The following is a 13,889-nucleotide window of genomic DNA, read 5'->3' as shown; positions in this document are numbered from 1 at the left end:
ATGTGGCGGCTGAAAACACTTTGCATATCGATCTGCTTCTCACAACTACAGTTGACCATTTTTACAGTTGTTTTACATCTCTGGTGTCTTGATTGAAGTACTGTTGTTTCTTCCTAAATCTGTTTCCCTACTTTCCTGCTTGTGTCTTAGAAGATGCAGACAATGGAGGAGATAGCCAGGAAGAAAGCGGACTGGATGACCAGGAGGACCCCCCATTTGTGCCTCCCCCTGGGTACATAATGTATACTGTGCTTCCTGATGGTTCTCCTGTGCCCCAGGGAGTGGCCCTGTATGCGCCATCGCCTCCTTTGCCCCACAGCAGTCATCCTCTGACCCCTGGCACTGTGGTTTATGGCCCACCTCCTGCTGGGGCCCCCATCATATATGGACCTCCTCCTGCCAACTTTGCTGTTCCCCTCATCTCCATGGGTGTGCAGCATTGCAACATCCCAGAGCACCGTGACCTGGTAAGCGGGGGTTACAACTTTTTCCATGTTGAACCGTACATTAGTGCTCATATAAAGCTATCACATACTAGAACCTGTAGTGTACATATATGAGTGTGCTCCACATGTACATGTATACCTACATATGCAGATTGGGTTGACTGATGATTATAAATTATTTCATTACTTTTATATTGACAGTTGGGGTTTGTTTTCCTATTTGATGTTAGAAATAATACCTAGTACTTTACAATTTTAGGATTTTATTAGTTTTAATTACATGTATATATGTGTTGGGGAGGGTATGCATGTGAATGCAGTGCCCTTGGGCAGAAGTGGGAGTCACAACCCCCAGAGCTGGAGTTAGTGGCAGTTGTGAGAAGCCTGGTGCAGGTTCTGGGAAAAGAACCTAAGTCCTCTGAACGAACATTGTGTGACAGTTTCCCAGGAGACACACCAGACACATCTGCTCACCCCAGATAGGAGGCTACAACAGGCCAGAATGCAGACACACCACAGACCAACTTAGTGAGCAGTGAGTTTACTGGGGCTGCTTACAGGAACATGGATGAGGCGCTACCTACAGCTTCAGCAGCAAGGCCAGCTCCAGCACAGGCGACATTTCACAAAATGCGGGAACATGAAGCAAACTGCACAGCCGGCAGGCAGCTCAACGGGTTGAGACTGGCTTTTCCAAATTGACTCCCTCGAGCTGAGCCTCTCAGAGGCAGCTCATTGGTTTCTGCTTCTTCCGGGCAGCTGGTCTGCCTCAGTGCCTCTTTGCAGCTCTCAGCTTACTCTGGTAGGGTGGGGCCTAGTGAATCTGGTCAGTGTCAGAGACGCCCTGAAGCTATTTTGAGTTCTTTACCTTACGCCTAAGGGGCTTCCTGCAGGATAGAATGTTTCAATAAAGGAGGGAACCGTTACACACAGAATAGTATTACTCAGCTATCTCTTCAGTCCCTGCAAATAATTTTTAAGCACCATTTTAATATCTGCATACGCTTCTTTATTTGTAGATGTTTTAGACGACTGTGTGACTTCTTACATGCGCCTTTTATTCTTTCCCGAGGCTAGATTCCAATCTGATTGTTTTCTTACTTTTTGGTTCTAACACAAAAGCTCATAGCTTTTGGAGCCTTTGTTCTCATCCCTCCTCAGCCGCTGAGGGAATAATGAGGAGAGGATATGTGTTCAGGCCACAGTCCCTGCTGGCAGGTTGCACTTGGTCCATAGGCCCCCATGCAGTAATCACTCAGGTTCTCTGTGGCATTATGGGGTACACTCAGTTTGTGACAGTTCTGTCTGTTAAGCATTTACTGCTACTCTGTCAGATTGCTTTTCCTTTCCAGAAGTGCATGACTCACCAGCCTCTCATGTACTTTCCGACCTCCTCACACTTTACCTTCTTGTTTCTTGAGACTGGGTCCCGTCCCCACCCCCCTCCCGGCTTTTTTTTTTTTTTTTTTTTTTTTCAAAATGCAGGCAAAATACCTCTTCTTCTGGGCACCGATTAAACAGTTCCCCGGCGTGCAGAGTAGAAGGAGCAGCTTGTCTCTTCTGCTAGATGCTGAGCTCTGGACACACAGAGGGGTAGTGAATTTCTAACATAGTCAGCTGGTGGAAGAGTTATGTGAGTCTGTCAGTTTCCTCTGTGCCTTACGAGAAAGTTGGCTTGACTCAATTTCTCTTTCCATACTGAAGACTTAGAATTTCCCACGGTTTTTCAGGATAACCACTTTAACCAATTAGTTTCAACTTTGGACAGCAAAGTGGGAGAGACACCTCTGGCATCTCTGTAATGCATTCACTGTCTGTGTTCAGGAGAATGAGGTGTCTAGACTAGAAGACATAACACACCACTTAAAATCAAAACAGCAGGAGGAGCGGTGGCTGAAAACATCCAGGCAGCATCCTGAGAAAGAGGTGGAAGAGCTACACCGCAACATTGATGACCTTGTGCAAGAGAAGAAGGAGTTAGAACTCGAGGTAGAGGAATTACAGAGAACCGTTGAGAGGCATCAACAACGGAGGTAAGCGTTCACCACTCTATTTTATAATTCAAAGGGTGTAGCGTCAGCACTGAAGGAATTCTCAGTCAGCGCTGCCTCGTAAAACATTCTCTCATTTTAGAAATGCCTAGATCGTAACTGGGAAGTAACAAATGCTGGCCATATGTAGGTGGAACTGAGAAACAGAACTTCATTCTAGTTAACGTACTGCCCACATGGCAAATGCCATTTAGGACAGTGCACATCTAAGGTCACATGGTTAATAATTCAGATCAGCCCTTTTTGTACTTGTCTTCCTTCCCGGCCACCATAACAAAGCAGATGACAGGAATTTCAAACCCTCGATCTCAGAGACATCTGTTCGGTTTCCTTGTCCTTCTGACTTTGCATACAAAAAGCTACCTGACCCCTTTCTGTTATTTCTATGTTGTGGCCTTTAATTAGGGGATCCTCGACCACCATAGAAGGTTCCATACTTGCCACCACCGTGTCTAGAATCTGTCTCTCCAGTCTGTCAAGAAAACACACCTTCCCCAAGCCCTGCCTGTCTGTCCTGCCTTTCAAAACAAAAGTGACGACAGTGGGCAGACGGCAGAGTGGCTCAGACTTTAAGTTAAAGCACTTGTTTTCACAGAGGATGCAGGTTCAATTCCCAGCACCCACAGAGTGGCTCACAAGCATCTATAACTCCAGCTCCAGGAGATCCTTACGTTCTCTTCTGAACCCTGGGGGTACCAGGCACTCAGTGGTGCACATACATACATGCAAGCAAAGCATTCATACACATAAAGTCTTTTAAAGACATCAAGGTAAGGATCCCTACCTTGCCTGTTCTTTTCTTCTCAGGTATCTTGTACAGGGTTAGCCACCATTGATAGAGCCCTGCTGAGCAGTGCTGTGACCAGCCAGAGTCGTCGACAGCTAGTCGGGACAGCTAGTTCACATGCCTCTGCTTTCTGCTCCGGTACATGAAATGCTGTCTTCTGTGTTAGTCCCTGAGCTATGGCAGCTCCCTAGCTTTTCTCACTTAATGCAGACCAGCCTGGGCCTCAGTGCTAGGGAGGCCTGTGGGGCAGGCGGAGTGAGAGACATGGTCACTGCTGTCGAGGAGTGGACAGCTGGGTGACTGAAATGGCTGAGAGGGAGAGCCACACTGAGGACACTGGAACTTGCTGTTTGCGGGTGGGGGTGATGAGGCTTCTTCTCCTGTGGATGTACACGTTAGGAAGAGGACAGAGCGGGCAGGGCATAGGCTTCACTTCTCCCACTGTAACAGTATAAAATGTTTATTTCAGCAAAATTGGGTAACAATGTTCAGAGAAAAAGGCAAAATTATCGGCATGCCTTTCTTTAAAGAAAGAAGAAATCATCAAGGTGCTAAGTTTGATTTCCGGGTTTTCTGCCAAGCAGGCCATTTTCAGATAATTTTGTCTTGTTAACCTCAAGTTACTGAATTTTGTGTCATGACTTTTTGCCAAATCTTTTATGACAGTTTTAGTGCAACATAAGAAGTCAGTCACGGGGCTGGGGATTTAGCTCAGTGGTAGAGCGCAAGGCCCTGGGTTCGGTCCCCAGCTCCGAAAAAAAGAACCAAAAAAAAAAAAAGAAGTCAGTCACAGAGCAGTGCAGTGTGTGGGTTGCATGCTCTGCGATGGTCCTGAGGACTGCCTAAGGGACTGGCAATCACTGTGTGGTCACTTCCTTTATCTCTGTTCTTCAGGAAAACAGTGTGGCAATGCTGTCTTGGCCAGATGCTGACCCAAGTCCATCAAGCCTTGTGACATAGTGTGCTTTTACTGCCAGGAATACTCTGTTTATAGGAAGAGTGCATGTTGAACATGTAGCTACTCTCTTTACAAGTTCCTAAATTCCTTAGCTGGTGGCACATATTTCTAATCCCAGCACTTGAGAAACAAAGGCAGGCAGGCAGATCTCTGAGTTCGAGGCCAACCTGATCTACAGAGTGAGTTCCAGGATAGCCAGGGCTACACAGCAAAACTCTGCCTCCAAAACAAAGCAAAAAAGACAAAGTACATTTTGAACATTCTTCATAGGCTATCAGTGTCCATATTGTTTGTGTTTAAAATCTCTTGATATTTATGTAATTTTTAGGGACTTCATTGATGGAAACGTTGAGAATCTAATGACTGAACTAGAAATAGAAAAGTCTCTCAAACATCACGAGGATATTGTAGATGAAATTGAGTGCCTAGAGAAAACTCTCCTGAAACGTCGCTCGGAGCTCAGGGAAGCTGACCGACTCCTGGCAGAAGCGGAGAGTGAGCTCGCATGCACCAAGGAGAAGGTGTGTCTAGTGTGCTCAGGCCGGGCTCCTATGGGACACAGGCAGCCTCCTGCTGTTCTCCTAAAACTGTAGAGAAAGCAATGATGGCAGAGAGCCCGCTGGCCTTCCGAGTGTGGGCCCTGGAGTCAGTCACCGAGGTTCTCTGAGTTTGCTCACCTCGTCTGTAAAGTCAAGCTAAGAATGTGTGGCCTGCTGAGTGTGGATTGAATGCATGCTTTACATTCCAGACTGTGCTGTTGGAATGTCCTACATGCCTGGCTGAGTGTGTTGGGGTGAGGGGAGGTGGCTCTATGTTTGTTTTAACTTTGGACTTTCGATCTGTGTCTTTTAAATGACCAAATAGATTCTCACACAAGTCTTCCTGCGTCAGGTTGATAACAAAAGTAATGATCTATTTTCAATTCCTGGGTTATAGATTTCTATTCATTTAGGTACAGCCAAGTTGGAATTGAGAGAAAGAAAGGTTCTGAGATGTTCTTTGCTGGTACATTACCTCTGTGGACTCCCAGGCCACAGTGCAGAAGAAAGCCAAAGAGGGAGGGCAACTTCCTCAGCATTTATGAACTCCATTTCCTTCAGCATCCCTGGCAGCCCTGTGAAGTGGTGGTAACTCAGCTTACACGTGCAGCCCAGAGTCACATAGTGAAGCTCTAGGGGTTGGGGATTTAGCTCAGCGGTAGAGCACTTGCCTAGCAAGCGCAAGGCCCTGGGTTCGGTCCCCAGCTCTGGAAAAAAAAAGAAAGAAAAAAACAAAAACAAAACAAAACAAAAAAAAACATAGTGAAGCTATGCCTTCTCTAGAGTTCTTTAGTTAAATGACAGTTCCAGAGAGAAGGCGGCCCTGGCCACACAAAGTACCTCAGGAACTATTTTTACTTTGTTGTTCAACTTGGGTCTATTTAAATTAACAGAAACCTGTAGTTGGGGCTGAGCGATTGGCTTCACCTATCCAATTCTGTGGATTATGACTGTTATTACAGAAACACAGCTCTTACCTCAAAGAGGTACAAGATTGTTTATCCTGGAGCCAAATGTAAGGAACCATGGCCTGACATTTTATGTTCTAATAGTTTCATAAAGCTTTTATAGTAACAACACACAAAAAAGTCATAACCCAAGACATTTTCAAGTAGAGAAATAGGGGCAGCCAGGCAGAGAGACTGCAGCTGCGGGCTTCAGGTGCTATCCAGAAGCCTCCTGTTAATACAGCCCAAACGGTTTTTGGTTTTGGTTTTTAATCTGTTTTTCAGGATGTTGGATTGGCTTTCTCTGCTAGTCAACAGGGTGTTGGTCACCACACAGAGGTGGGCAAGGAGTGTCTCAAGCTCACCCAGGAGAGCTGTAAAAGTCCATCTGCCTTTGCAGGCATACCTCCTATCCAGGAATTCCTCCCGTGCTGTTGTAGACCTAGAGAAAACATATCCCCTGTATTTGTTTTAATTAGTGGCCTTGGCAGTGGGCACACAGAGGCAAAGTGGCCACAGTGGAGAGACTCTCCTCCCAGGGACTCCCCTGAGTAGATGATGGACCCTGCCCAAGGCTTTGCTAATGAGCCGGCAGAAAGCAGCTGTCTGAAGAGATGCGGTGACATGTCTAAGTGTGGACCCTGCCAGTGAGATGTCACCCGTGGGACAGTCATAGACAGATTTCTGCCTTTGGAGGGCGTTTGTACATCAGTGCAAACTAAAATCTTAGATCTATTAAACCTCTTGCTCTAGATGGACCAGGAAACCAAGTTGATTTTTTGAAAGTGTTTTTTGCCAAATCTAGCACAGGAGTATGTTTAAAGACTAAATCCCCATGACAAACTGAGTTGGCTGAGTTTGATAATCACAGTTTTGGACTAAAGATGTCCCCATCTTCAAATGACTTTTTCATAAGTATTCCAACTTTGTTGACACAAATGTAGTTTTCTATAGTTCCTCTCACAGCACTTATACCATTTAAGATATTTTTCTGACCCAACATATTCTAGCATCTGCATGCTGAGACATTGTGATTTTTTAAAGACTAGATAGTATTCTGTTTTATTACACTATTTTTATTTATCAAGATTTATCTTGGGGCTGGAGAGATGGCTCAGCAGTTAAGAGAACTGGCTGCTCTTCCAGAGGCCCTGAGTTCAATTCCCAGCAACCACATGGTGGCTCACAACCATCTGTAAAGAGATCCAGTGCCCTCTCTGGTGTGTCTGCAGATAGCCACAGTATGTAAAAATAAATCTTTAAAAAAAGATTTATCTTATCTCATTACATTTTTATACAGTAGTTATTTGGTTCTGGATAATTTTCTAAGCATTAGAAATTCACAGCAAAGGAATAGTTTAATGTTTTTACATTTCTCTGCTTTGTCTTGTTTTCTTTTTTTCTTTTCTTCTTTTTTTTTTTTTTTTTTTTTTTTTTTTTTTTTGTTTGTTTTTGCTTTTTGTTCTTTTTTTTTTTTTGAGCTGGGGACCGAACCCAGGGCCTTCCCCTTGCTAGGCAGGCGCTCTACCACTGAGCTAAATCCCCAACCCTTGTCTTGTTTTCTAAGAGTTGTCCCAGTTAATACTGCCAGTAACTATAGTGAGTGCTGCAGCCGAGTGGTTTCTAATGACAGTTTCTTCTCTAGACAAAGAGTGCTGTCGAAAAGTTCACTGATGCCAAGAGAAATTTATTACAAACTGAGTCAGACGCTGAGGCATTAGAAAAGAGAGCCCAGGAGACTGCACTTAACCTTGTGAAAGCAGAGCAGCAACTAAGGTGGGTGGAGCCTGGTCCTCTGATGTGGGTGGAGCCTGGTCCTCTGAGGTGGGTGGAGCCTGGTCCTCTGAGGTGGGTGGAGCCTGGTCCTCTGAGGTGGGTGGAGCCTGGTCCTCTGAGGTGGGTGGAGCCTGGTCCTCTGAGGTGGGTGGAGCCTGGTCCTCTGAGGTGGGTGGAGCCTGGTCCTCTGAGGTGGGTGGAGCCCGGTCCTCTGGTGGGTGGGGCCCAGGCTCCACCTGAAGGCTGAGGCACTCAGGGAAATGGCCCTTCCATGCTATGCCCTAAGGGCCAGAGGCATGAATGCTCTATTGTAGATTGCTCCAGGCTGATGCAGAAGACTTGGAGCAACACAAAATCAAACAAGAAGAAATCTTGAAAGAAATAAACAAAGTTGTAGCAGCCAAAGATGCTGATTTCCAGTGTCTAAACGAGAAGAAGGAAAAACTGACAGAAGAGTAAGGCCTTTGAGGGGTGATGGGGAGGGGTGGAATGGGAAGAGTTGTCCTGGAGCAGCTGTGGGCATCTGGCTCCTTTAGAGGAGGGCTGCTGAAATCCTGCCCTGCCATGTAGGCTTCAAAGTCTGCAGAGAGACATCAAGGCAGCGGAAGTCAATGAGGATCACCACCTTCAGGTTCTTAAGGAATCTGAGAGTCTCCTTCAGGCCAAGAGAGCTGAGCTGGAAACACTGAAAAGCCAGGTATGACAACAGACACATGGAAACAACTATTTTAAATGTATTTTGGATTGCTGACTAAGGCTTATTTGGTTGTAGAAAAGATGGAAAGATACAAACTGAAGTGTAAAGAATACATTCGTCCTCGAGTCGGACTTGCCATCTCCCTTTACAGGTGACAAGCCAGCAGCAGGAGTTGGCTGTCCTAGACTCACAGCTGGGGCACAGAAGGGAAGAGCTGCTGCTACTCCAGGACAGCCTCACCCAGGCAAAAGCTGACCTCCAGGAAGCCCTGACACTGGGGGAGACGGAAGTTGCCGAGAAGTGCAGTCACATCAGGGTATGTTTGTCAGCAGGCTTTCCTAGGAGAAGTGCAGTCACATCAGGGTATGTTTGTCAGCAGGCTTTCCTAGGAGAAGTGCAGTCACATCAGGGTATGTTTGTCAGCAGGCTTTCCTAGGAGAAGTGCAGTCACATCAGGGGATGTTTGTCAGCAGGCTTTCCTAGGAGAAGTGCAGTCACATCAGGGGATGTTTGTCAGCAGGCTTTCCTAGGAGTCCAGGGCAGCGCTGAGGTTGAGAGTGCTCCAGGTTCTCCCCAAATGGGGATGGAATTCCCCTCTACGGCACCATTTGGGGTGTTGATGTGTTGGTGCCGAGGCAGTGTGTGGCCTCTGCATGCACTCTGGGTTCTCTTGCTTCTTGGCTTTCTCGTGCACTTCTGTCCAGGAACGCCCTTATCCCAGTCATAGGCAGCATTGCATCCTGCCTGTATCTCACGGTTCAGCCGCATGCAACCTGCTGGGGTTGGTTGGTTTGTTTGTTGTTTTCTAGGGTGCTCTTAAGGAGTTTCTTTATCTTACATTTAATCATAACTGCTTATGTCCCTGGCATCTCACTTTGTGACCTTGTCCGTGTCCTCAGCCTTCTGCCTTTGATGGTCGCTGAGGCTGGGAACAACCTTTGCCTGGGATAAATAGCATCTGCATGAACATAGGTTACTTTTTCATATTACATGTAGATGTTGGTGCAAAATATAGTGCTTTGCTTAAGTACCAAAGGCAAAAAATTATAATTTAATATAAAATGTAATATAAATTAAATTACAAAATAAATGTTTGAGATAGAACAGTAACAGAACTGACTGGTGTAAAGGGGGATTTTGATTCGTGATTCACAGAGGAGATGATTTTTATTTACACACAGGAAGTAAAATCACTTCTGGAAGAACTAAGTTTTCAGAAAGGAGAACTGAATGTCCACATCAGTGAAAAGAGGACTCAGCTCACACTTATAAAGCAGGAGATAGAGAAGGAGGAAGAGAATCTTGAGGTAGTTTTACAGCAGCTGTCGAAACATAAGACTGGTGAGTTTAAAAGGCAAGCCACAGAATGTGAGGCTGGCCATGTGTGCACTGCAGGTCCCAGCAAGTGAGCCCAGCCAAGCCCCCTCTGACCGGTAAGCTCAGTGACGAGCAAACTGGGAAAGGAGCTGGACGCTTCCTGCCGCTCCATCTGTTAGGGAGTATTTCAAACAAAAGAAGCGTGTTGGTGGTTGTGAGCATGGAAGGACCCTCACAGCTGGGAGGGGTGTGACCGAGATGCTTGGCCAGGGCTTCCGCACTCCAGACAGTCCAGCGTGCCAAACCAAAGTGCAATTCTATTCATCTAGGGCGTGTCAGCCCTGATATGTGTCACAGCAAGATTCACACTTGGGAAACTGGAAAGAAAGGGCTTGTATTTACACTTTAATGACATGTGAAAATATGAGGTGAGTCCTGAGTGTGGGAGGTGGCTCAGCTATTTACTTACTCCGGTTACCCTGTTTTCTTTTATGTGTGTATCCCTGTGTATGAACACAGCCCAGAGGAGAGCATCACTTGTCCTGTTGGATCACTATTTTATGCCATTGAGACAGGGCCCGCACTCAGCCTGGTCCCAGTGATCCTCTTGTCTCTGCACACCTCCCCAACCCATGCACAGAGCACTGCAGTTATAGATGTCCACCAGCAAGTCCCAGTGCCCCTTCGTCTCTGCACCACACCTACACATACACACCGGGAGTTACTGGTGCATGCACAGCCACACCCAGCTGTGTGTGTGGGTGCTGGGATCCAGACTTGGGTCCTCATACCTACATAGCAAATGCAGAGTCCTGGAAACCTGACTGGGGCAGGAAGAGAATGAGGAAAAAGCGATATGCAGACTGGCACACAGAGGAGCAGGGATCGGGTGTGTCATGCTCACTCTACAGCCCAGACGCTCAGATCATTCTGCACAGCACTACAGAATTTGCATAGCATGTTTGGAATTGGGCCAGTGTTGGTTTGGCAGCCATGAGGTTGAGACTCCGTGAGTGTAGCTCCCCTATCCTAGAGGACTCAATCTCACCATAGACGTCCTGGGCCTCAGGCTCTTACATCTCCCTCCCCTCTCTTCTGATGCCCCGGAGCTCTTCTGAAATGTTCTGGAGGGGCCCAGTCTCCTAGGAGCTCTCTGTAGGCCTGGATAGCAGTCTCGGGCTGTAAGTGACTGGGAGGACACAGCTGTAGTAGCTGTCATGTGTACACACCGTCAGCACTCACACTCAGGCTCAGGAAAGTCAAGTCAGCTTCCTGTCCAGAGCTTCCCAATTCCCCCAATCCCCGACTATGGGTCGGAGGCCATGTCCATGTCAAACAAAGTGGAGTCCTGAAATAAAGCACCCCAAAATTGTATGTGTGTGTGTGTATGAGAGAGAGAGAGAGAGAGAGAGAGAGAGAGAGAGAGAGAGAGAGAGAGAGAGAGAGAGAGATATGGACATGAAGTCAGGATGGCTTTGGGGAGTTGTCTCTCATATCCATTTCTTTTTTTTTTCTTTTTTTTTTTTTTTTTTTTTTTTTGGGGCTGGGGACCGAACCCAGGGCCTTGCACTCGCTAAGCAAGCACTCTACCGCTGAGCTAAATCCCCAACCCCTCATATCCATTTCTTAGCATGTTCATTAGTACTCACCATTGGCTGTTGGGCTGCTGCCCCTTTTCCAGATTTTCTGCAGAGAACAAATACCCATATTTTCAAGTTTTTCCTATCTTTTCATATACAATTGCTTAGCTCATTCTATGTGGATATAAATGCTCCTAGAGTCAGAAGTTTACTGGTTTTGGTACAACGTTTTTAAAAATTTGTGTTGGATTTTGGATTTTGTTTGTTGTTGTTGTTGTTGTTGTTGTTTTTGAGGCAAGGTTTCTCAGAGATCCACTTGACTCTGCCTCCTGAGTGCTGGGATTAAAGAAGTGTACCACCGGTGCCCAGGACAAATTAATGTTTTTAACAGTGCTTTCAAAAAAGATTTTTCCTTTACTAATGAAATTAATACCATTTAAACAACACAACAAAAAATTTTTTTTCACTTTCTACTCAGTCAACAAGGAGTAATAGTTTGTTCTGTTGTGTTTCCTGGTTCACAACATTGACCCTGCTTGGTCTCTCTGTCAGAACTAAAGAATGTTGCAGACATACTGCAGCTTGAAACCAACGAGCTACAAAGTCTGAAGCTACAGCATGACCAGAAGGTGGTGGAGCTGGAGAAGACTCAGGTCGACCTGCTGGAGGTACGCACAGAGGAGAGCGCTGAGCCTGTGCCACCCCAGCCTCTCTTCCAGGATGTCTGAGTCTCTTTTCTCTGCCTCAGGGGAAGCTAGAGCTAGAGAGTTTGCAGCAGACGGCTCAGCAGCAGAGACGGGAGCTAGAGCGGCAGAGACAGCTCCTGGAGAGAGACAGGCGGGAGACAGAGCGAGTGAGGGCTGAGACCCAGGCACTGCAGTCCTGCATCGAATGTCTGAATAAAGAAAAGGAAGAGCTCCAAGAGCAGTGCGAGAGTTGGGAAAAGAAGTCTTCCCACGCCAAAAGGTAAGGGCAGGGATAAAAATGTGGAGGGTAAACATGAGACCGGAGAGCTGCTCCTGGGGGTGCGTGTCTGTGATCCCCTCACCCACCAAGGAGGCAGGAGCACTGCTATGGATTTGAGGCTGCCAGGCCTGCACAGTGGGTTCCAAGCCATCAGTGCTACTTAAGGAGAACCTATCTCAAGACAGCAGCAAAAGCCACACATGGCAATGCACACCTTTAACCCCAGCACTCAGGAAGCCAACACAGTCAGATCTCTGAGTTCAAAACCCATGGAGTGACTTCCAGGATAAGTCAGGGCTATGCAGAAAAACCCTGTTTCCAAAAAAAAAAAAAACAACAACAAAAGAGCAAAAATTATAACAACAACAAAAAAAACAGAAAAAACAATATTGTACAAACGTGATAGCATAATTTTCTGATACCATTTTTTCTTAGTTTTTCCCTAAAGTTTCCCTTTAAGAACATTTTTAACAGACTACCTTGCCTGGGGTAGACAGGTGGCTCAGTCAGAAAAGCACCTTTCAAGCATAGGAGTTGAGTCTCTAGGTCTCTGTGGTAAAGCAGACACAGCAGACAGGTGACAGATGCTGTAATCCTAGCAATGGGGACTATATAGAGACAAGTGCATCTCTGGGCACTGGCCTTCCCTCCACCAGCTGCAGATCCGTGAGACTCTGACTCCAAAGGGGAAAGACGAGCAGAATGGGGGCAGCTCTCAGACCCCCCAGCTTGTCCTCCAGGACACACAGTCTTGATGGAAATAAAGGGAAAGGAACATTTTGTTCACTGCTGTGAGAAGACACATTTGTTCTCAGGTTGATCTATATATTCAAAACAGTTGCAGTCAGAATCCCACTGAGTTGTTTTCTTTTCCTTTTTTAGAAAGTTATAAGTTGGTTCTAAAATTTATAAGAAAATGCAAAGAACCTACAATTTATAGAATTCTTTAGACATACCATCAAGAAAAATATTAGAAAATGAGAAAGGATTTAAGATTAACACACTTGATTTTAGCACTTCATATAAATGATAGTAATCAAATCCTTTTGTACTCCACAGCACATAAGTGGGTCCACGGCACAGAACAGGGCACTGGTCCTCACCCTCTCTAATGCTACGACTGACCTTTATATTAGTACAGTTCCTCATTGCCACTTCACAACTGTCTTGCTACTGTCGTGGATCATAATGTAAATGTCTGTTTTCTGGTGGTCTCAGTCCCCTGTGAAAGGCTCTTAAATCCCCAAGTGGTTGAGAACTGCTGGAATGCGGGTCTGCAAATGAACTTTGATGTGTGAAGTACAGATTTTGAGAAAGATTGAAAGGCATCTTTTCAAGAGGGAAGTAGTCATTTTAGACTTAATGTTAAAAGAGTTGAAAATCCAAAATAGAAAATTTGATCCATATTTCACTATTTTAAAAAATGGAGGATCTGGAGAGATGGTTCAGCAGTTTGAGCGCAGACTGTTCTTCCAGAGGACCTGAGTTTGAGTCTTACCACCTGACATGGCAATGCACGGCCACGTGTAACTCTGGCTCTAGGCAATCTGACACTCCCTTCTGGCTACTGTGAGCACCAGGCATACAAGTAGTGTACAGACACACATACAGGCCGAACACGTGTGCACATAAAACAAGGCAACAGAGCGCCTCAGTCAGGAAAGGTTCAAGCCTGGGGCTAAATGAGGTTAATTCCCAGAGCCGAGCCCACCAAATAGAAGGAGAGCACCAACTCCTTAAGTTGTCATTTTACTATCACACATGCACCATGGCACATGAATACCCCTTCCCACTGAATAAATCAGTGTGAAATTAAATGAGCCAT

General features: G+C 46.0%; 1 protein-coding gene across 1 annotated transcript in view; it reads left to right on the top strand.

Moving 5' to 3' along the window:
* The window catches only part of Cntrl (centriolin), a 73,479-nt gene that overhangs the window by 47,311 nt on the left and 12,279 nt on the right, over nucleotides 1–13,889 (top strand). Inside the window, exons 24-33 of the mRNA XM_032902666.1 lie at nucleotides 151–467; nucleotides 2,271–2,479; nucleotides 4,571–4,763; nucleotides 7,374–7,504; nucleotides 7,819–7,959; nucleotides 8,075–8,201; nucleotides 8,353–8,517; nucleotides 9,383–9,542; nucleotides 11,651–11,766; nucleotides 11,847–12,064. Coding sequence (XP_032758557.1) covers nucleotides 151–467; nucleotides 2,271–2,479; nucleotides 4,571–4,763; nucleotides 7,374–7,504; nucleotides 7,819–7,959; nucleotides 8,075–8,201; nucleotides 8,353–8,517; nucleotides 9,383–9,542; nucleotides 11,651–11,766; nucleotides 11,847–12,064 — 1,777 coding nt within the window. The remainder of the gene's footprint in view (nucleotides 1–150; nucleotides 468–2,270; nucleotides 2,480–4,570; nucleotides 4,764–7,373; nucleotides 7,505–7,818; nucleotides 7,960–8,074; nucleotides 8,202–8,352; nucleotides 8,518–9,382; nucleotides 9,543–11,650; nucleotides 11,767–11,846; nucleotides 12,065–13,889) is intronic.

The sequence above is a fragment of the Rattus rattus genome, chromosome 5 (genome assembly GCF_011064425.1).
Source record: "Rattus rattus isolate New Zealand chromosome 5, Rrattus_CSIRO_v1, whole genome shotgun sequence".
Lineage (NCBI taxonomy): Eukaryota > Metazoa > Chordata > Mammalia > Rodentia > Muridae > Rattus > Rattus rattus.
Note: the sequence above shows the minus strand (reverse complement) of the source record. Positions and strands in the feature narration are given on the sequence as shown.